The 24,054-nt window shown below is 40.3% G+C and overlaps 2 protein-coding genes across 4 annotated transcripts in view; one reads left to right on the top strand and one right to left on the bottom strand.

Moving 5' to 3' along the window:
- The window catches only part of COQ9 (coenzyme Q9), a 25,834-nt gene extending 8,846 nt beyond the window's left edge, over nucleotides 1–16,988 (bottom strand). Inside the window, exons 1-6 of the mRNA XM_058155235.1 lie at nucleotides 16,707–16,988; nucleotides 12,722–12,881; nucleotides 12,073–12,208; nucleotides 4,074–4,216; nucleotides 3,782–3,866; nucleotides 778–882 (exon numbers count right to left, since the gene is read on the bottom strand). Coding sequence (XP_058011218.1) covers nucleotides 778–882; nucleotides 3,782–3,866; nucleotides 4,074–4,216; nucleotides 12,073–12,208; nucleotides 12,722–12,881; nucleotides 16,707–16,830 — 753 coding nt within the window. The 5' untranslated portion in view covers nucleotides 16,831–16,988. The remainder of the gene's footprint in view (nucleotides 1–777; nucleotides 883–3,781; nucleotides 3,867–4,073; nucleotides 4,217–12,072; nucleotides 12,209–12,721; nucleotides 12,882–16,706) is intronic.
- The window catches only part of CIAPIN1 (cytokine induced apoptosis inhibitor 1), a 21,158-nt gene continuing 14,085 nt past the window's right edge, over nucleotides 16,982–24,054 (top strand). Inside the window, exons 1-3 of one of the 3 annotated variants that reach the window (XM_058155240.1) lie at nucleotides 16,982–17,125; nucleotides 20,259–20,435; nucleotides 22,106–22,258. In XM_058155240.1, the coding sequence (XP_058011223.1) occupies nucleotides 20,279–20,435; nucleotides 22,106–22,258 (310 nt within the window). In that variant the 5' untranslated portion in view covers nucleotides 16,982–17,125; nucleotides 20,259–20,278. The other 2 variants (XM_058155241.1, XM_058155243.1) reach the window with 2 other exon arrangements.

Genomic DNA, 24,054 nt, shown 5'->3' with positions numbered 1-24,054 from the left:
GATCCTAAGCAGTTTTTCTTTAGAAACTAAGCATGAGTATTGTGTACAATATCTCACTTAATTATCTGTTTCCTGGAGAACAGGTTTGCCAGGACGATTAGAAACACTGACTACTCTGAACTACAAGAAGTCTGAACATGTCTTCCCCTGCAGTCCACAGCAGCTTGAACCCAGCAGTAGCCCTGAATCCTGAATTCAGGGAATCACACCAATCCTGCTCATCTCCCATATTGCTTCCATTTCTGCTGGGCATAATTTTAAGGTGACGTGTGCCAGGAACTAAGCAACTGCAGCTGTAACAGGTGGATAGGGATATCTTTTTTAAGCTGGTGTTTCTCAAACTTAGCAACTTCAAGATCTGTGGACTTCAACTTCCAGAATCCCCAGAAGTCTACAGCTCTTAAAGTTGCAAAGGTTGAGAAACACCACTCTAAGCCTTGGATGGGCAATTATGATGACTTTACGACCTGTGGACTTCAACTCCCAGATTTCCTCAGCCAGTCACCATAGCTGGGGAATTCTGGAAGGAAGTCCACAAGCTTTAAAGTTGCCAAGTTTGGAGGCCCCTGCCCTAAGCCATGGTTTACAAGTCACAATATATTAAGCCAAAGCCATGGCTTAATATATGAACCCAGCGAATGTGTGTCCTAGGTCCGCCTCCTTTGAACCTTGAACTGCACATTTCCCCCCAAAGGTAGCCCCAAATATATTTGTCCTGCAAAGCAGCATATTTCAAACCTCCCCATGGCCTTTCTAAATCTCAAATGCCAGACTTACATCGGTGGACTGATCTCCCGCATAGTGCCAGATGTCATCCACCATGGTGGTAAGCAGGTTGAAGCTGGCTGGAATATTGTGTGGCATCAGCAACACACTCATAGCCTGGGGAAAACCAGAGAAATGGGTTAAGCAAAGACAACCTTTCTTAACCTCCAACGCTCCAGTTGTTTTAATATTCTAAGAATTACATGAGACTTTGGGGAAAAGGGAAAGGAAGGGGGGAAAATGAACAAAGATACTAAACGGATAGCCAAATAAGATAAATTAGGCTAGGGAGATGGAAGTTCCTCCTTTATTCTACAGCAGGGATCTCTAAACTTGGCAATTTTAAGCTTTGTGGACGCCAACTCCCAGAATTCCCCAGCCAGCATTCTGGGAGTTGAAGTCCACAAGTCTAAAAGTTGCCAAGTTTGGAGACTCCTGTTCCTAGAGCCGTCCAGAGTGTCTTTTACTCTCAGCCCAACGAGCTTAAGCAGGAAGAGTCAGTGGGCTTTTTGCCTTTCTTTTTTCCTAGGTCTGAATTGGGTATATATAATCTATTGAAAAGAAGGACATGATAGCAATATTCCAATATTTGAGGAGCTGCCACAGAGAGGAAGGGAGTCAATATATTTTCCAAAGCACCAGAAGGCAAATTTCTGCCAGTGAGAAAAATTAACCAGTGGCACGGCTTGCCTTCAGAAGCTACGGGTGCTCTATCACTGGAGATTTTAAAGAAGCGATTGGACAGGCATTTGTGTGGATAGGGTCTCCTGCTAGAGCAGGGGGTTGGACTAGAAGACCTCCAAGGTCTCTTCCAACCCTCTGTTTCTGTTATTCTGATTCCTAATAGGACTTGGATGGCTGACAAATTTGATCTGATGGCAAGTGAATATTTTTTTGTTATTCATGAATGAGATTCTAGCCCCTTGTACAGAAACGTAATGTATCAGATATGGTTCTCCATTTTCCTATCCTTCACTACAACAAAGACTCCCTCCTTGAGGAGATGGGCAGTTCTGAAACGTGAAAAATTAATTAGTAAATCTTTATTTGTTTACTTGAATTGATAGGCCACCCAGCTCCAAAGACCTCTAGCTGCAGCCTCTCTCAGACCAGCCTCTCTCTGTAAAGCAGGGCTGGGCTGAGAATGATTGGCTTAAAGTCCCCAGAGACTTCTTGATCTAAAGGGGGACTGGAACGAGGGCCTCCATCTTCCCAGGGCAGTCCCTTCACTGCTACCCCACCCTGGTTCTGGCATCGAGAGGGAAGGACTTGCCCAAAGTCTCCAGGGAGCTTCTGGGATTGACGGGGGACTAGAACCTGGATTTTTCTACTCCTGGTCCAGCACTGTTGCCACCATACGGCTCTGAGAAGAGGGACAGGACCAACCTCCCCCAGAGGATTCCTATGGCTGAGGGCAGATTTGATTTGTGCTTCCCAGCTCATGTTTTAGATTACACCACTCTGACTTTCCTACCTGTCTGTCTGTCTATCATCTCTCTCTCTCCCTTTCTCTTTCTCTCTCCCTCTCTCTCAGATCCTTTTCTGTCTCTCTTACAATCCTTGGTTGTATAATCAGAGGCATAGAATCAAAATCACATGAAGTATTAGCCTTTATATAGGCTTAGTAAGACCACACCTGATACTACATCCAGTTTTGGTCACCACATTACAAAAAAGATGTTGAGACATTGGAAATAGTGCAGAGAAGAACAACTAGGATGATTAGAATTTCCTTCAAGTGCAACAGAAACTTTGGGAAAGAGGCTATAAGCTTCTGCTCATTGAAGCAGAAGGGAGAGGATGGCTAAACCTTTTAAAGCTTCTTGTTTTTACTGTTTTAACATTTAAATTTTTATGTTATTGTTTTATCATGATGTCAGCTACCCAGAGTCGCTCAACATCTGAGATGGGCATTGGGCAGCATATAAATAAATTTAATAAAGAAAGCAAATAAAAGCAGGCACCCTATCAGCAATTTCCTACTGCTTGGGAGGGAGTGTTATTTTACAAGTCACCCAGATTCCCGAGGCACCACAGAATTAAGAAGAGCTTTTTTTAAAGCTTGATTTTAAAAAAAACTGTTGACTTTTGACTTGGAAAAAGTGCAGAGATGATTAAGGGCCTGGAGACTAAAACATATGAAAAACGGTTGCAGGATTTTGGTTTGGCTAGTCTAGAGAAAGGACTAGGGGAACATGATAGCAGTATTCCAGTATTTGACAGGCTACTACAAAGAGCAGGGGGTCAATTTATTCTCCAAAGCACCAGAAGGAAAGACAAGAAACAATGGACAGAAATTAACCAAAGTGAGAAGCAACCTAGAACTAAGAAGAAATTTCCTAATGGTGAGAGGAATTAACCTGTGGAACAGCTTTGCCACCAGAAGTTCTGGGTGCTCCATCACTGGAGGTTTTTAAGAAGAGACTGGACAGCCACTTGTCTGAAATGGTGCAGGGTCTCTTGCTTTAGCTTGGGGCTGGAGTAAAAGACCTCCAAGGTTACTTTCAACTCTATTCTGATTCTGATGTCTGTCTATCTGTCTGTCATCTATCATTTACATCTTATCTATCTCTATCCAGCCATCTATACACACAAACCATATGTGTGTGGTATGTATTAACACACAAACACAATCTTTTTTAACTTGATGAATGTCACTGAATTCCTTAGTGCCTAAAAGTCTTTTAAAATTTGTTTCAGAAAGCCAGAAAGACCTAAACACAAAAAAGAGCCAGGAAGGATCAAAACTGGGGCACTGCTGTCTGTCTTCCCCCTCCAGACAAAAGCACCACTTCAGGGATCCATCCAAGCAAGAGAAGAAGATCAGTTCGGACTTGGGGTTGGGAGTTCATTTGCATAAGAGGGGAGAAAAAAGAAGTAATTTCTCCCTGCCGCGTCTCCCAAGTAGATTGCTAAACAGAGAAGCATTCAACCATCATCATGGTCTTTTCTAAACGCACTGAGATAATCTAGGAACATTGCAAGAAACATCAAGAAAAGCAATTTAGTTTTATACCTGAGGCCATTTTTCAATATAGGGAATGAGCATTCTCAGCCTCGCTTCTAAAGCATCCTTTATAAACTGGTCTGTCTTCTTCTTCCTTTCAAAAGAGAAGAATTATTTAGTGCAATTTGCTCTTGCCTGTCTCTCGCTCAAGACCTGTACTCAAGATGCCAAAAGCAGGTTACCTGCCAAAGCACCATTCTGGAGCAACCTTCCTTGTGCTCAGTGCAGCTACCATCCCACACACTACTATTTGGAAGGCTAACACAGCCCAGCCCCTCCCCTTGCTCTGCCTGGGACTCACTCCAGTTGGCCAAGTTGTACCAGCTTGTGCTGTTCCTCAAGAAGTTCAGAGAGTTTGGAGTTGCTCCGGGACACAAAGTGGAGAATCAGTTCGCTGCCGTCATTGTGAAACAGCCCTGCTGCAGCAACAGAGAGACCTACGGACTGGAAGGGAGGAGAGAAGTCGAGTTGAACAATTCCCACCCAGAAATAAATTTCTGCAAATTTAAACAGGCAGGGATCACAAATGAAGCAACACTATTTTGGCCTTTGGGAAACGTATTTATTTTAGCAAATGGCATTTCATAAACTGATTAGAAATATATATGGTCATTATATTTAGATTAGTACAGGGGTCTGCAACCTTAAACACTCAGAGCCATATGAACCCGTTTCCCACAGAAAGAAAACACCGGGAGCCACAAAACCCTTCCCGTGCCTATTTCTTGAGCTAGCATATGTTGTTGAATTAAATGTTCTGTTTTCTGCTGAAACTTTTTTTTTCTTGGATTTATCCATGGTCGGCCTACCGGGAGTCGAAAAACTCAATGTGCAGGTGTCGCACATTGGTGGTTGTGACACATATTTTGAGTGACAGGGAGCCGCAGCAGAGGGGTGAAAGAGCCACATGTGGCTCCAGGTTGCTGACCCCTGGATTAGTAGAACCCAATAAAACCAATGTTAAAAAGATCTATGTTTAAATATCAACATCTAGGCCATCTAATCATTGAAGTGCAGCATCGCTTATATTTTTTTTTTAAAAAATGCCCTCAGTTTACAGATGGTCACGATGTGATTTAAAGTTTGGTGTGGGGGACTTCCGGGTGGCTCCACCTCTTCGCTGAGCCCTAATTAAAGGGGCTCCGCACTGAACATCGTAAAAGCCAGGAAAAGCCGGCTTTAATCTTTTTCTCTGGATGAAAGAGGAAAGATAAGAGCGCAGGAATGTTGGTAGACCTCCCCAGAGGCTTTGTTTTAATTAAGCAGAGCTTCGAAGGGTCGATGGGTCCCATAAATATTTCTGCCATCTCCGACTTCAGTGCGTGTCTGCAAAAGCAGGAAAAGAAGAAGGTGTCCATCTCTGCTAATTGTCTTATCTTTATGGATCTCTTTAAGCAGACGGAATGAGTGCAAGCGGACGATTATTGGATTGCAAGTATTTTTGATTTCCTGACTTCTACTTTCTAAAAAAGAGAATTTTTTTTTTCTTTGTTCTAATTGACTCTAAGATGGCGCCTGAACGGGAGTGAAAATGACGAATGGAATTTTAAACAGTCTGTGCAACTAAGAAGATAAGAAATGTTATGTGTGGATTTTAATGAAGTGAACTGAGCTCTCCTATACTTAAAGGGAGAAGAGAAGTTTCTAGACTTATATTTTGTGAATTTTAAAACTGAAATGGCTACTAAACCACCTAAGACTGGGGGCAGAAGGGTTCTGAACCAGCTTTAGAAGATCTGATTAAAGAGCAAGGAAAGTGTCTGAAGAAAGGTTTAAGGAGATTATGGATAATAATGAGAAAATAAGAGAAGAAATAAGAGAATAATAAAAAATAAGAGAAGATATCTTAATGGCTTTTCAAGGTTTGGCAAAAGACTGGAGGTGGTGGAGGAGGAGGTGCAAGAAATTGTTCAGTCAAATCAACAAATAGAAAATAGAATGGGGAATGCAAATCAAATTGGATAAAAATGAAGATCAAGTGGTGGTGATGCAGTATAGAATGATGGAAGGAGCTCTGAGAATTAGAGGTTTGAATGAAGACAAAGGGAAGATTTAAAAATTTATCAGAAGCTCTGGCTGAATTTATTGAACTTGATCCACAAGAGGTTGCTTATCAAATTGACAAAATTTATAGAGTTAATTCTTGGATTGCTAGGCAAAAGAAACTTCCTAGAGACATTGTGGTTTATTTTTGAAAAGAACAGTGAGGAATCAAATTTTGCAAGTTGCTTTTCAGAAAAACTTGAAAATAGGGAACAGGAGTTGAAGGTTTTGAAAGAGATCCTCCCAAGATGTTAAGGGATAGAAAAGACTTTACATTTTTACACAAGAACTTAAGAAATACCAGATTCAATTTAGATGGGAGGTTCCAGTTGGCTTGACAGTGTATTATCAGGAAGAAGATATCGATTGACACAGTGCTTAAGGCCAAAGATTTTCTTTCTACAGTGCTGAAATTTGAAATAGAAATAATAGAAAAAAGAATTCAAGAGACTCAAATGGGTGTGGAAGCTGAGGTGATTCCAGTGATGTTACCATCAGAGGAACAACCACAAGAACAAAGACTGACGAGGGGAGCCCTTAAGCGTAAAGAAAAGGAGCAACAAACTCAAAGTAAAGTTCAGGACTCTGCTACAGAAGCGGTGGAGGAGCACGGCCGAAGATACGGGAGGACGATCTTCAGTTGATTGCCCAAAGGCTTCAGCAGCCCAGTAATGGCAAATAAAATCTTGACTTGGAATGTCAATGGTTTGAACTCAGCTCAGAAGAGAAGAAAAATATTTCATTATTTGAAACAATTTAAAATGATGTTATTTGCTTACAAGAAACGCATATTAAATTATCAGATCAAAAGTACCTAATAAACTCAAAGTTAGGTAAACATTTTGTTGCTTCAGCTTTGGAGAAAAAACATGGCATAGTGGTTTATTTGAGAAAAGATATACCAGCCAAGTTAATAGAGGCAGATATTTATGGAAGATATATTGCTATTGAACTTACAATAGAAACAAAAAGGACTCTCTTGCTTGGTATATATGCACCCAACCAGCAACAAGAAAAATTTTATAGAATGTTATATGATAAGTTGATCCTATGGGATTATAAATCGTGTATTATATTGGGCGATTGGAATGGAGTAATAGATACACGAAAGGACAAGAGAACTTCTTCCAAGAAGATACCTGCACATGCAAAGCTGCCTAAATCCTTTTTTGATATGATAGAAGATTTTGAGTTAAGAGATGTATGGAGACTGCGGAATCTGGAGGAAAGAGACTATACTTTTTTCTCTGATAGGCATCAATCCTTCTCACGTATTGATTTTATTTTAATTTCTAATGATTTGCTTTTTAGGGTGAAGAAAACTAAGATATTTCCAAGATGTTTGTCTGATCATAGTCCTGTTTGGATGGAATTGCAATATGGAAAAGAGGGTAGAAGAACTTGGAGATTAAATGAAAATTTGTTTAGATATCAGGATAATGTAAATCAATGTAAAAAGCAGATGAAAGAATTTTTTGATTATAATTTGAATAATGAAACATCGATAGAAATGGTTTGGGACTGCAGTAAAGCTTTTATGAGAGGTGTATTAATATATCTTAATAATAGACAGAGAAATAAGCAACAAAGACAGCGTAGGTATTTAGAAGAGGAAATTTATAAGAAACAACAATTATTAATACATAACCCACATGATCAAAAACTTAAAGATGCAATAAAGTTACTACAGAATCAATTTAATATGATAATGGCTGATCAGGTGGCAACAAATATACAATATGCCAAACATAATACTTTTGTAACGCAAATAGACCTGGTAGGTGGTTAGCATACACTTTAAGGAAAAGACAAAAACAACGTACTATAGAAAAAATAGAATACAAAGGTAAAGAGAGATATCAACAGGATAAAATTAAAAAAGCTTTTTTAGAATATTATACAAATTTATATCTTAAAGATAATATATTGAATAGGGATATTGATAATTATTTGAAGGAATATAAGGTTAAAAATTTAACTTTAGAACAAACGGATGAATTGAATCGGCCTATAACCTCGGAAGAAATTATTTTGGTAATTAAACAATTAAAATGGGAAAACTCCTGGTACGGATGGGCTTACAGTTAGTTATTATAGGAATTTACAGGATGAGATGTTAGGTCCACTTAAGGAATTATTTAATCAGATACAACTAGGAGAATTCCCCTCATGGAGAACCTCTTTTATTTCATTGATACCAAAAGAGGAACAGGATTGTTCTAAACCTGGGAATTATAGGCCAATCTCACTCTTAAATAATGATTATAAGATTTTGTTAAAATAATAGCTAATAGATTAATGTTGATTCTGCAGCGAAGAATTCATAATGATCAATCTGGATTTATAAAAGGGAGACAGATGAGGAATAATGTTAGGCAGATTGTTAATTTACTGGAGTACTTAGAAAAGAAAAATTTTATTCCAGCAGCATTTATTTTTCTCGATGCAGAGAAAGCTTTTGATCGATTGCATTGGGATTTTTTATTTAAATTAATAGAAAAGATGCAATTTGGAGATGGTTTTTTAAGAATAATTAGGGCAATTTATGGAGAGCAAACAGCACAGATTATAATCAATGGTAGCTTAACAGAACCTTTTAAGATTGCGAAAGGAACAAGACAGGGATGTCCTTTATCACCATTATTGTTTATTTTAACTCTAGAACCATTATTGGATAAAATACGAAGTAAAGGAGATAGAGGAATTAGAGTTAGACAGTATGAATATAAGTTAAGAGCTTTTGCAGATGATTTGGTGATTACTTTAACAAACCCTATAAATTCTAGTAAATCTTTGTTGGAAATAATTGATCAATATGGGAATGTCTCAGGGTTTAAGGTAAATCAGAAAAGACAAAAGTGATAATAAAAAATATGGCCAGACAACAGAAAGAAAAACTAGAGGAAGTAACAGGATTTGAAATTGTAAAGAAGGTTAAGTATTTAGGGGTTTATATTACGTCATCAAATGTGAAATTGTATAAGAATAACTATGAGGTTTTATGGCAAAAAGTTCAGAAGGAGTTGATTGTTTGGAAATATTGCAATTATCTTTGCTGGGGAGAATTGCTGCTATTAAAATGAATGTTTTACCTAGATTTTTATTCCTCTTTCAGATGATACCAATAATTAAGAAAGATAAGAATCTTGAGGAATGGCAGAAGGGAATTAACAAATTTATATGGGAAGGTAAAAAAGCTAGGGTTAAAATGAAAATAATTCAAGATTCTCGGAAAGGGAGGTTTAAAATGCCTAATTTTAAATTATATTATGAAGCAGCTGCTCTCTCTGCAATAAGTGATTGGTTTAATTTAACAGAGGACAGAATTTTGAATATAGAAGGTTATGATTTGTTATATGGATGGCATGCATATTTAATTTATGACAAAAAAGTGGATAAGGCCTTTAAAAATCATGTGCTAAGAAATGCCCTTCATGTGTTTGGAAAAATACTCTTATAAACTAAATTATAAGGTTCCTATATGGGCATGTCCTAGACATACAGTAGAAAATATAAACATAGAACAGAATCAGGAAATGATTACATATAAAGATCTTTTGTATACTGAAAGAGGTAATTTGCAGTTAAAATCTCTGCAAGTATTAAGAGAGGAAGGGAAAAATTATACTTGGTTTCAATATGAGCAATTACATGCTAGATGGAAGGGAGATCAAAAAATTGGTATAGAGCAGAACGAGGGAAATTTGGTAAAGCAAATTAGAAATCAGTCTCAGGAGCATATAAAGAGATTGTATAATGTGTTACTTGAAATAGATTCTGAAAGGGACTTGGTAAAGGACTGTATGATAAAGTGGGCACAAAATTTTCAGGAGCCAATATTATTGGAAACGTGGGAAAGAATTTGGGTTAGAAATGTTAAATTCACACAGGCACAGAATCTGAGGGAAAATTTTTATAAAATGTTTTATAGATGGCATCTAGATCCTAAAAAATTATCGTGTATGTATCCAGAAATGCAAGCAAAATGTTGGAGATGTAATTGTGATGACGCTACATATTTTCACATTTGGTGGACTTGTAAGGTCATAAAGGCCTTTTGGATAAAAATTTGGTGGATTTTACAAAATGTTCTGAAAAAGAAGATAAAGTTCCTGCCGCAATTTTTCTTGTTGGGAATTATTACGGATTGTACAGTAATTGAGACTAAATTGATTTTAAATCTAATAACTGCAGCAAGATTACTAATAGGACAATATTGGAAGAAAAAAGAAGTACCAACAATACAAGAATGGATATTGAAAGTTGCCAATTTGGCTGAGATGGCGAAGATATCAGCCTTTTTGAAAGACAATACGCAAGAAAGATACTTAAAGGAATGGAAAAAATGGATTGACTATATTCAACGTAGATATCAGACTAAGAGTTATCAGACTGTTTTTGAATGATTATGATGTATTATTTTTGATAGCTTTTGGGGGAAGTTAGGAATTGATGATTGTAGGGGTATAATTAAGTTGGGACGAAAACTTTTTAGCATATGTTTGTTTTACTTTTAACTATACCTTGTGCTCGTTCCGGGAAGTCGGGGGGGGGTTGCGAAGGGAAGGGGGAGGGGGGGAAAGGGGAAAAAAAATTTTTTGTAAAACTTTTTGAATAAAAAAAAAAAAAAAAAAAGTTTGGTGTGGGACCCCGCAGTCACACTGAGGGGAGAATACTATGCCCCTTTTATACGCTAGAAAGTCCCGGTGGGCACCGTGTGAGGTGCAAATCCTATTCAGGACTGTCCATGGCTGATGTGGTATACTGGCACAGGTAATCCTCAATTTACAACCAGAATTGAGCCCAGAATTAATGGTGCTAAGAAATTAATATTGAGTTTTGCCCCATTTTACAATTTTTCTTGCTACATTTGTTAAGTGAATCACTGCAGTTGGTAAGTTAGTTACATGATTGTTAGGTGAATAATAATAATAATAATAATAATAATAATAATAATAATAATAATAATAATAATAATAATAATAATAATAATAATAATAATAATAATAATAATAATAATTTAATTTGTATACCTCCCTTCTCCCGAAGGACTCAGGGCGGTGCACAGCCAGAATAAAATACAAAAAGAACAGCACATAAAATATTAAGAACAACCCCTTAAAAAACTTATTCAATTGGCCAAAATTTAAAATACAATAACACCCTATAAAATTTACAAAATTTAAAACCCATAAAAGCAAATTAAAAAATTAACATCAAGCCAGTCCAGCTAGACGGAATAAATAGGTTTTAAGTTCGCGGCGAAAGGTCCGAAGGTCGGATAGTTGACGAAGTCCAGGGAGAAGTTCGTTCCACAGGGTAGGAGCCCCCATAGAGAAGGTCCTCCCCCTGGGGGCCGCCAGTCGACATTGCTTGGCTGACGGCACCCTAAGGAGTCCCTCTCTGTGAGAACACACCTGTCACTGGGAGATAGAAGATGGCAGTAGACAGTCCCATAAATATCCTGGTCCTAAGCCATGGAGCGCTTTGAAGGTAGTCACCAATACCTTGAAGCGCACCCGGAAGACAACAGGCAGCCAGTGCAGTCTGCGCAGGATGGGTGTTACATGGGAGCTCCAAACCGCTCCCTCTATCACCCGCGCAGCTGCATTCTGGACTAACTGGAGTCTCCGGGTGCTCTTCAAGGGGAGCCCCATGTAGAGAGCATTGCAATAGTCCAAGCGAAATCAGGCTTCCCCATTGACTTCGCTTGACAGAAAGTCGCAAAAGGGATCACATGACCCTGGGAGACATCAACGGTCATAAGTATGAACCTGTTGCCAGCATCTGAATTTTGATCACATGACCATGGGGATGCTGCAAAGATTGTAACTGGTCCTAAATCACATTTTTCAGTGCCGGTTTAACTTTGATGGTCACTAAACGAAATGTTGTAAGTCGAGGACTACCTGTACTTGTAATGATCAAGTTGCCAGGGGTTTCTCAGAAGATCAGAGATAATGCATGTGGAGCCTTCATTTTTTTCCCCTTTTCAGCTGCATTAATGTCACTCTTGACCCACCAAGCAATTTTAATCCAGGTCCTCAGTAATTTTCATGTCATAAAAATAGGAAATTCTGTTTTGTATTGTAAATCTACAAGGAAATATAAATAGTTGACTTACAACAGTTCATTTAGTGACATTTAGTTCAAAGTTACAACGGCACTGAAAAATGTAATAGTAATAGTAATAATGTGAATTTGGAATTCAGTTAAGCTAAAGCATCGATCCTTCTGAGTCTTCTCTTGATACAAACCTTAGCTCCTTCTGCAATTGCATCCACTGTCCAGCCATAAGTGGGCACAAATTTCAGAGCTGCTGTCAGGATCCGATTCTGTATCTGCTCCTCACTCTCATAGCCCTCTGATTCTTCACTACCTTGATCTGTGTAACTAGGGATAAAAACATAGGAAGGCATGTCTTACAAGCACTTTTAAACATGAAAAGTCCAAAGCTTTTATTATTTTTCCTAATTATAACTGATGCCATCATGAAACAGGGCATGCCTTTACTTGATAAATGGTTGATTAACATAGTTTGTTTAGACACAATATTTTTGGTTACATTATAGGCAGCTTTGATAAGAAAAAAAGTTAAGACATACAGTACATCAAATAAACTACATTATGACTTAGCATTTCTATAAATTTAGCCAGCATTTATCTATCGATGTTTACTAGCGCATGAACACCACACCCAATCACTCTAGAGATGCCTGGTTCACAAAATTGCTCAGTTGTCAATTTGAACCCTGCTTTGCAACATCCTCGGAGTAAGACAGAAGAATACCAGCTGCTAAATTACTCATTAAAATGTGTTCATTATACTTTTCCAAAGCAAAGAATTGCTACTTTGGGGAAAGAAGAAAGCTCACGGTCATTTGGGACAGAAATTATGCAAATTACCTGGGGTGTGAGCCTGGTTGCTTTTCATCCAGGGGGGAAGATGCTGAATATTGCTGACTGGGAGACGGGAAGGGGGTCTGTTTCTGTTCTTCTGAAACTCTTTGCAATGCCACTGCAGGATGGAAGGCCCGCTGAGATTGATACAGCTGGCTTCGAAAGACTGAAAAAAGAAATTAGTTGAGTAACAAGCAAACTTACTGAATCATCTTGTATGCTGTGAAAGCCCCCTTATACATTTCAGAATTCGAAGCCAAAGCCTACAACAGACCTATGTGCAAAATCACGCTGCCTAAAAGTAAGATATGTGCCTTTACAAAATATGTCACTGGTATGCCAGACAAGTATTGTCTAAAAATCCAAGTCTTCTTTCATAACATGCCAAAGAAAGTTATCTAATAACTTTCAACAGAGGCTGGCATTATCTAAAAAGCCCCAGTCCCATTAAAATATTCTTTCTCCTTGACTGCTGATTATGCTAAATCTTAACTTTAAGATTACTCTTAAAAATATCACCGGCTATGGCAAACCTCCCTCCCAGGCTCAAGGAAATCAACAACTGGCAGATGACCTGAATGAGTTTTACTGCATGTTTGAAAGGAAACTACAGCCATGTATCTCCATAACCCCCATCTCAGACACACCAACAACAGCCAAGCCTCCTTCAACTGACTCCATCCCATTGGGTTCACAACCCCTAGTGATCACAGAAAAAGAAGTGCAGGACCTATTTCACAGACAAAAGTCAGGAAAAGCTCCAGGCCCAGACAAGATAACTCCTTCTTGCTTAAAAGTCTGTGCTGACCAATTGGCCCCCATCTTCACACATATTTTCAATAAATCACTAGAGATGTGCTATGTTCCTTCTTGCTTCAAACGCTCTACCATCATCCCAGTGCTGAAGAAACCCACCATCAAGGAACTGAATGACTACAGACCAGTTGCTTTAACATCTGTAGTCATGAAAGCCTTTGAAAGGCTAGTGCTTTCCTACTTGAAAACCATCACGGATCCGCTGTTAGACCCCTTGCAATTTGCATACCGAGTAAATAGATCAACAGATGATGCTGTTAATATGGCTCTGCACTACATCCTACAACATCTTGAGTCTCCAAAGACCTATGCAAGGGTCCTCTTTGTAGACTTTAGTTCAGCATTCAATACCATCATTCCAGACATTCTTCTAACTAAGCTAAACCAGCTACAGGTACCGGAACAGACTTGTAAGTGGATCACAAGCTTCCTAACAAACAGGAAGCAGCAGGTGAAGCTAAGCAGGATCACATCAGATACCTGTACAATTAGCACAGGGCCCCCCCAAGGCTGTGTGCTCTCCCCACTTCTCTTCTCTCTGTATACCAATGACTGCATCTCCAACGATCCATCTGTTAAACTACTGAAGTTCACAGATGACAAAACAGTGATTGGTCTCATTCGAGAAAATGATGAATCGGCATATAGACGTGAGATCGAACAACTAGCCTTGTGGTACAACCGAAACAATCTGGAACTGAACACACTCAAAACTGTAGAAATGGTGATAGACTTTAGGAGAAACCCTTCCATACTTCCACCTCTCACAATACTTGACAACACAATCAACAGTAGAAACCTTCAAATTTCTAGGTTCTATCACATCGCAAGATCTAAAATGGACAGTTAACATCAAAAACATCATCAAAAAAGGACAACAAAGACTGTTCTTTCTGCGCCAACTCAGAAAGCTCAAATTGTCCAAGGAGCTACTGATCCAGTTCTACAGAGTTATTGAATCTGTCTGTAACTGTCTGGTTTGGTTCTGCAACCCAACAAGACAGACATGGACTTCAGAGGATCATTAGAACTGCAGAAAAAATAATTGCTACCAACCTGCCTTCCATGGAGGACCTGTATACTGCACGAATCAAGAAGAGGGCCGTGAAAATATTTACAGATCCCTCACATCCTGAACATAAACTGTTTCAACTCCTTCCATCAAAACGATGCTATAGAGCACTGAACACCAGAACAACTAGACACAAGAACAGTTTTTTCCCAAAGGCCATCACTCTGCTAAACAAATAATTCCCTCAACACTGTCAAACTATTTACTAAATCTACACTACTATTAATCTTCTCATCGTTTCCATCACCAATCTCTTTCCACTTATGACTGTATGACTGTAACTTTTTGTTGCTATCATTAAGGGTTAAATTGTACCCTATGACCATCATTTGTGCTGTAAATGTTGTACCCTGATGAAGGTTTTTTTTTAATGTACACTGAGAGCATATGCACCAAGACAAATTCCTTGTGTGTCCAATCACACTTGGCCAATAAATTCTGTTCTGTTCTGTTCTGTTCTGTTCTGTTCTGTTCTATTCTATTCTATTCTATTCTATTCTATTCTATTCTATTCTATTCTATTCTTTGCCATCCATCAAGTCACCTCTTCCTAGCAATCTCCAAGATGATTGGTCTCCAACCTGATCCTTCAACACTGCACATACTGTTATTGTAATTGAGTCCATCTGCCTTGTTGTTTCTCCTCTCCCTTGTCCCTCATCCCACCTTTCACCATATTATATACTTTTTCAAGGAGGTGGGTTTTTGCATAATGTGTCTGAAAAATTTGAGCCTAGTCATATGTGCCTCAAGGGAGCATTCTGGATCAACGCTTGTTTAATTATCCATTTGTTTGCTTTCTTGACTGCTCATGGAGTTCTGTTTTCTCCAACATCAAAGTTCAAAGATGCCAATACTCTTCCCCTCCTGCTTCTTCTAAGTCCAACTTACTTTATAGTCACCAGGCACACAACTTCGGATCTCAAGCATTTTTTCCAAGACATTCTTGGCTGCTCTACCAAATGCTGTCTTCCCCCGCCCCCCCTCCATTCAATCATATCTGGTTCTTGTAAGACTGCCTAAACAAGTCCCTGCAGGTTTCTTGGCAAGATTTCAGAAGCAATTGGCCAGAAATTGGGAGTAAGTTCTAGTCTTGCCTTAGGCACAAAGCCAGCTGGGGGGCCTTTGACCAGTCACTCTCTCTCAGCTCTGGGAAGGACAATGGCAAGCCATTTCTGAAAACCTTGCCAACAAAACTGCAGGCATTTGGCCAGACAAAAAGGAACTTGGAAGCAAAAGAGAGAGAGAGAGATAGATCACTAATCTTTTGAAGCTAAAGGGATAATGAAGATTGTCTTCAGGGGTGTTGTTGGTTTTTTTTGAGTCTGTGATGTTATATATGACCATGTTGTTTTATTGAATAGTTATTATACTCATTAGTTTTAACCTTGTTGCCATTTTGAAAATCTGTAAGCTTCTTAAAGAGCCTAAGTGACCGAAGCCTAATAGGATCAATGAATGAATGAATGGAATAAGAAAGCATTGGGCACAGGATGCCATTTTGCAATCTCACCGCTTCCAAATTCAGGAGTGAAAAAATTGCAAGAAAATCGGGCCATCCAAGGCCAGACTTTTGCTCCAGGCCGAGAAGCTCCTTCCCTGGGAAGCAAACACCAAGATTTGACAGAAGATCTGGAAACAATCAGAACTCGACTCCCAAACCCAGAATCTCTCTAACAGGCTGCTGGCTGGGACTTATGGGTATTGCAGTCCAAGCTGTCAAGAGGAGCAGGGTTCGAGAGCGCCTTGGTGGCCCACAAGTTGCAATGGGGATCCTCTGTCCAACCTACCGCGCAGGCGCAGTAGGGGTGCACCCCGCGGGGGAACTATGTGGATGATGGGCCCTGCAGTCGCCTCGGCCGTGGATGATAGGGGGTGTAGTCCCACTTCGCCTCGCCCCGGACTCCTTCAAGAGGGCATTCTAGGTTGATGTATGCAAATAAGCCGGGCTGAAGGGCCTCCCTCGCCCTTCACCTCACCTTCCCGTCCTCCCTCCTGAATGGCAGGGAGCCCGGTCCCGCCTATCCCGGAGCGGGGGAAGCCGAGGACATCCTTCCCCACACCCCGTCGGCCCGAGCCCCGCTCTCCCCCCGAGCACCTCACCCGCCGGGCAGCGCAGCAGCCCCCGGGCCGATCGCCTCAGCCCCGCCGCGGCCGCCGCCATCTTTGAGTCGGGCGACGAGCGGGGACGGGACAAGGAGGCGGGGCGAACCGCCGCGGGCGCCATCTATGGAGCGGGGCGGGGCCGCCTCCCGCAGGGGAGGGAGGAGGGAGCGAGGCGCCACCGACGGTTAAGGCCTCCCGGCTTCCCCCGCAGGCGGCCTCCACCCAATCAGAGATTCCGCTCGATTCTTTTTGAACTCCAGGGCCCCCCGTTGCAGGAGGCGCCATCTTTGAAGCGGGTCGGAGGGGGCGGGAGCAGCTTTTCCCACCGGCGCTCCGGCGCCATCTTTGAAAAGGGCAGGCCAAGCTGAGGAGAAAACCAGGACGGCAGCCGGGCCGAGAAGCACGACGGGCGAACGGTAGGTAGCGAGAAAGGAGCGGGGAGGCTTTGCTAGCCTGGGGGACGTTGCGCCGTGGAGGCCTTTTCCTTCTCGCCTGTTCCGTGGGAGCTCCAGGGTCTGTCCGAGACCCCCGCACAACAACCCGGAGAGGTGGGCCGGGCTACGCTCGTTCTCAGCGAAGGTTAGGACGACCGTGCCGGCCCTCTTAATCCCCCGATCGGCCTTGTTTTCCTCAGGGCTTCCAACGTGACCCTAACAATTGCTCTCTGGGCTGGAGGGGAGGGATGAGGTGAAGTCTGGGGTGGGGGAGCTTGAATCTCACGACGAAAGTGTCAATTTTGATCTTTACAAACATCAAACATCAAATCAAGTTGGAAATCCCTGTTTTTCACGCCTCCCCCTAACCCGATGAGAAGAGTGACCTTGTTTTAAATTATAGGGGGGAAAATATTCAATATCTGGTAAATAATTTCGATTGCACAGACCCCTGGGAGGGACTTGGGGGTCAATTTAGAGAAACACTCCGTGTTTGATACCCTTGCTGGATGAACCTGGTGAAAGAATTTAAAGGTGGTGTCATTTAAATCAGGGGTCTCCAACCTTGGCAACTTTAAGCCTGGAGGACTTCAACTCCCAGCAAAGCTGGCTGGGGAATTCTGGGAGTTGAAGTCCTCCAGGCTTAAAGTGCCAGATGAGACCCCTGATTTAAAGGTTTAATGTAAAGATGGCTAAGGTGGGATTTGAACTCACGGGAGGTCTCCCGCTTTCTAGCCCGGTGCCTTAATCACCAGACCAGGGGTCTCCAACCTTGGCTTTTAAGATTTCAACTTGGACTTCAACTCCCATAATTTCCCAGCCAGAAATGTGGACCTCAGCTCCTTGTGAATTCTGGGAGTTGAAGTCCGCAGGTCCGCCTGGGGGATTCTGGGAGTAGAAGTCCACAAGTCTTAAAAATCACCAAGTTTGACCAAACTGGCTGTTTTCCTTCTTATTTTCCTACATTTGATGCTTGTTCCTGGAACTAGGCTTGGCTGAAGGAACAGGAGGGGACAAGGAGTTTTGGGTCGGATTTAGTGTCCTGTTTCTCTGTTTCTTTTGTATAAGGCAGCCCCGACCCCTTAGTTGGTGTCCATAGGTACCATACATTAACTGTGACACCTTGCCTACTGCTGTCCAGAAGGAAAATTCAAAATAATGGCTTATTATGCCATTGCAGGTCAAATGTAATGGAATCCTTAAGTCATGTTTTATTATAGTGCCTCTGTTGTAGAGTTAATATCTATAATAAAACATGCACTGCACTGCCGTTAGCTGAGTTCCCAGAATGCAGATATTGTTTTTATATTAAACTGCTGCTGGCTGGTCACTATGATTCTGCATCCTTGGCAGTGACCAAATTCTGTTCTCAAGGTCAGGGGTCTGACCCAGGAACATAAATATTTTTTTCTTGAATAAGTATTGCAGAGCCTTTTCTTTCTATCTGGCTTTTGTGCTGTGGTCTGTAAGGCTTATCTTCCTTTTTAGTGTTGTAATGTTTGGGCTATGATTGCACATTGAATAAACAAATGAATACTTATCACACCACCCCCTTGTTATGGAATGCACAAGAAATAATAACTAAAGACAGGACAGAAAAGGAAATGCAGCTAAAACTATTTTATACTGGTACTTATACTGCTCATAATGACAAAAATGCCATTTTGGGGGCACTGAAAAAGAATTGAGCATATATCCTTGTTCTCATCTTCTTGCAATTACTGTTAACATGGGTATAGCTCTATCCCCTTAAACCTCAGTTTGCATATAAAACAGGCTCTGTGTTAAACAGCACAGTTTTAAAGAAATATTTAAGGATACTTATTGTAGCTGACAGTAACTGGAGGCAGAAAATGAAGAAAAGATTTTGAAATAGATTTTAGTTTAAAAGAGGAGGAAATTAAAATTTATGTCCGAATTATCATATCTTGCCTTTAGCAAAATAACTGTTGAGAATGGAAGATCCTTTCCCCCTGTCAGCTGATGTGAACCAAGGATAGTAGATTTCCTATTATTCATTATTTTATTGGCTATTCAAAAGCATATTGCTTTAAGGCATTAAACATTTCTTACCTACACTTTAAGAAAGGACTCAGATATACATTTTTCAATATGAGTACTCAAGCAAAATACAGGTAATTCTCAACTAACAACTGTAATTGAGCCTGGATTTATGGTCGTAAGCAGTGATGAGCATTAAGTGGGTCACCATTTGACTGGGCCCAATTGTATGACCTTTTTTGGGGAAGTAGTTAAGCAAATGCTGTGGTCATTAAGTCAAACCCATTTTATGAGTGAAGGGAAATGTACGGGTCCCAGGACAATGTTGCAAGACCAATTTGGGTTGGTCACTGGGTCCAGAGGTTTGTTGTTAGTTGCGAAGTCATGTCCGACCCATCGCGACCCCATCAACAACGTTCCTCCAGGCCTTCCTATCCTCTACCATCCTCTGGAGTCCATTTAAGCTCATACCTACTGCTTCAGTGATCATCCAGCCACCTCATTTTCTGTCGTCCCCTTCTTCCTTTGCTATAAACAGTAAACCTCTGGTCCCGGAGACCGACCCAGATTGGATCTTGCAAACCCATGTTCTTTATTTATATTTCATATTTCTTAATTGCCTGTCTCATCTTGGATTTTCTCATTTCCGTCTTCCCATTTTCCCCAATGGGCTTTTTTTTTTGTCAGAAATAAAGGTGAGAAACTAGCAAAAGCCACTAAAAATTGGGATCATGTGACTGCAGAACACTGCACACGACTGTAATTGTGAGCCGGATGCCAAGCTCCCAAAATGGGATCACGTGACCAGGGATGTGTGCTGCTTTTGGAACCTGGAAATCAGATAAGGTCGTAAGCAGCTCTGCAGAAGTCCATTTGTAACTTCAACCATTTAACTGGTTGTTAAATGAGGACTACTTGTAAAATATTTCACACAGTGTTTTCTAGTTCTCTCTATAATTGGAAAGCATGCAATTCTTCAACATGATGCCTTCTAAATGTAAGCTTTTTCTGGATGCAACTCACAGAGTACCTCAAATATATTGTGTTAATTAGAACCTATATTTGCTACATTTTGTGTCTTTTATTTTAGGGAACAATGTCTGCTTTCTTTCAGATCTTGGAATTAATTCCAGTATGGCAGAGTATGGGATCTCTCTTGGTGAACAAGTGGCTGTGGTTTGCGATAGTTATGCCTCTCCCAAGGCACTTCAGAAATTTGTCCAGGATGTTCAAACTGCTATTGGAGCTAAAAATCAGGTTTCTGTAGAAAACGTCAATCAGCTGCTTTACTGTGAGTGTTCAAAAGTACTCAGTTAAAGATAACATGTGCCATTTATAAAGGAGAATTCTTCATTATTGTTAATATATTAGAAAACTAATGTATGCTAAGTGCTATGCTCTGTGCAAGGTGATCCTTGGTTAACGACTGCCCTGTTTAATGAGCATTGAAATGATGATTGGTCCCTAATGAGGAGACTTCTAGCAGGTCTTTGAACTTGTTACTGTCAAAGTATCCCTGCTGCCACGTGATTGAGGTTTGAGCACTTGGCAGCCGGTGTGCATTCATGACTCACTGCATCCTACGATCATGTGATTGACATTTTTTGCACTTCATAGCCAACTTCCAACAAGCAAAGTCTAGAGAAGCCAGCAGTCAAATTGCAAGTTTCAGTCACATGATGTCCCACTTAATGACTGTGGGTGACTTGGTTAACAATACCAAGAATGGTGTAAGTTGGCACAGTCATATGGTGTTTTACTTACAGCCATGTTGCTTAGCAACACAGTGGTTATTAAGTGTGGACTACCTGTAATTACAGGTAAAATTGCTTAGACACTGTGTATTGAGATTACTCCTTTAGTCTGGGACAGCAGAGAGAAACCCTAAATGAGTATCGGAGGGGTGCTTTTTTTATTCAACAATAATTAAAATAGTCTATCAAAAATACATCCTCCTAACAGCATGGCCAAAATAAGTTTACTGATAAGAGAAAGAAATACTCCAGTTCATCTCCTTTCTGCTGCATCTTACCACCTGGCAATATTCACAATCAAGTCAAAGTTAATGATGATAATTAACTTTCCAAATAATGAAAAATAAATTCCTTTTTCCATCTGAAGAGATGGTTCCAAAGAAGTTTTAGATAGCTATCCACACAATAGAAGGGGAAAGGAAATGTATAAATGCAGATAGATACCGAAAGTTACCAAAGAAATAACATGAACTAAAAAAAAGAACCTAATAAAATGTAGGTTAAAGCTCATTGTGGAGTGGAGGAGGAAGGGTAGTGGCCCATTTTGGAGTGGAGGATGTGTTCTGGCACAAAACTCTTGCAGATCTTTACATCAAAGATCTACCAGAGAAACCTCTTATTTTGTTTCTCATAAATTGTATGAGAAACATAATTTTATATAGGGGCCATAGAATGTGGTCTATAAGAATGTAAAATAAGAGGCCTAGTAAAGGAATCAAACTCAAGGTAAGCTGCATCCAACTGATGGGTAAAAGGTTTACCTGAAGACAGAGGCTCAGTTGTCTCATTCAGAAAGGCCAGAATCAAGGCAGGCAAAGCATATTCTCAGAAAGCAGAACATAACTCACAACTTCCACAGCAATATTTGGCACAGAATAAGGTAACTTTCTTTGTGGAACTCAGGGTCCTTGGTTGGGAGAGTATACAAAGGGAATCTGGATATTTCCTCAGTTTGTACAAGCTGGAGATCAATCTCCACAAGAGTTTTCCAGCATGGTCACTTGCAAGCAGTCATTCTAACTCCACAAACGGTTATTTGTTGCATGGAAGTCATCAGTGACTAAAGCAGTGTTTTTTGAACTTGCAACCTTAAGCTGTACAAACTTCAACTCCCAGAATTCCATAGCTAGCATGTTGGGTACACGCATATACTGAAACGGCTAAGCATCATTGGTACATGTATATGCTTCCCATTTTATTTTCTCAGCATCCCACAAAGAGTCTAGCTTTGATGTGGTTCTTTCGGGGCTGGTTCCTGGCAGTCTAACGCAGCACAGTGCAGAGCTTCTTGCTGAAATAGCTCGGATTGTCAAGCCTCGAGGTCGTGTCCTTTTGAAAGAAGTGGTGACCCCCGAAACAAGTAAGTCTTTAATCCTTCGCTAACCTCCGGCCATTAATTGCAGCTCTATCACCTAAGCCACGCTCACTTTTCCACTTATGGAGTATAAAAGGCTAGTAAAGACTTGCTTGATGTACCCACTTGTACAGGTAGCCTTCGACTTACCACAGTTCATTTAGTGGCCGTTCAAAGTTACAACAGCACTGAAAAAAGGGACTTACGATCGTTTTTCACACTTACAATTATTGCAGCATCTCCATAGCCACGTGATCAGAATTCAGACACTTGACAACTGACACATATTTAGAACACTTGCAGTGTCCAGGAATCATGCGATCACATTTTATGATCTTCTAACAAGCAAAGTAGTGGCTCAGTGGTTAAAATGCAGTAGAGCATGCTACTTCTGCTGATTGCTTGATTCTGAACTGCTCAAGGTTGACTCAGCCTTCCATCCTTCCGTGGTGAGGTCGGTAAAATGAGGACTCAGATTGTTGGGGGCAATAGGCCAACTCTGTAAACTGCTTAGAGAGTCTGTAAAGCACTGTGAAGCAGTATATACGTCTTAAGTGCTATTGCTAAAGTCAGTGAGGAAACCAGTTTACAACTTAACTGTGTCACTAATTTAACAACTGCAGAAATTCACCTAACAGTTGTGGCTGGAATGGCTGTAAAATGGAGCAAATTACACTTAACAAATACCTCACTTAACAACAAAAATTCAGGGCTGTATTGTGATCATAAGTTTAAACCATGGTATCTGGGGAAATCCCTTGGGAGGGGAAATATGTACTCCAAAATATCATTTCTTTCTGAGTTTGGCCTAACTTTTGATGGTTACATAGATACTGTACATCCATGGAGTTTTCCTAACAATAGCTGCAAATAGGCTGCAACTGTCTCTTCCAAGAATTGTTTTTGGCTTTCCAGTTCAGCCTCAGTAACCTTAAGATGGAAAACCTCCCTCCAAAGGAACAGGCTGGTGTGACTCTGCTTAGTTTCTGGGCCAGACAAAATTAAACTGATGCTGTCACTGGCTGAGACCACATGTAGCCCAGGTTGCACCTGTGTGAAGAGGGGCAGTGTTTAATTTTATCCAGTTACAATTCCTCATTCTGAACAGGGAGAAACAGCTTTTAAAATAGGACATCAGCCAGCCATGGTTAGAACTGGTCTATCATAATAGCAACAGCACTTAGATTTATATACCACTTCACGGTGCTTTCCAGCCCTCTCTAAGCGGTTTACAGAGTCAGCCTCTTGCCCCCAACAATTCCATCCTTTGCATTTTCCCCTGGTTTCTCTTGTCACTATCTGGCCCCAAAGCTGCACCCCTACTGATTTTACCTCTCCTAAATTCCATCTTCTGATTCCCATATCTGGATTTCAGTACTGTGGCTATTTTTTATTCCTTTTTTCTATTTTAAGAAAGTTATTTATTTATTTATTTATTTATTTATTTATTTATTTATTTATTTATTTATTTATTTATTTATTTATTTATTTATTTATTTATTTCAACTTTTATACCGCCCTTCTCCCGAAGGACTCAGGGCAGTTTACAGCCAAGTAAAAAACAATAATACAAAAGTTAAGAACAATTTTAAAAAACTAATTTTAAATTGGCCAAAATTATAAAAATCTGCTAAATCCCATTAAAAACTAATTAAAACTATTAAAAACTATTAGGCTAATCCTGCTCGATGAAACATTTAACATTTAAAATTTGAATTCAGATACAATACAAAGCAAAGCAGTCTCATTTAAACAGTGAAAAAAAGAAAGACAGCAGATTAAGATACATTATGTTATAGCAG

Source organism: Ahaetulla prasina, chromosome 12 (genome assembly GCF_028640845.1).
Source record: "Ahaetulla prasina isolate Xishuangbanna chromosome 12, ASM2864084v1, whole genome shotgun sequence".
Classification (NCBI taxonomy): Eukaryota; Metazoa; Chordata; class Lepidosauria; order Squamata; family Colubridae; genus Ahaetulla; species Ahaetulla prasina.
This window is presented reverse-complemented; position numbering and strand designations above follow the sequence as displayed.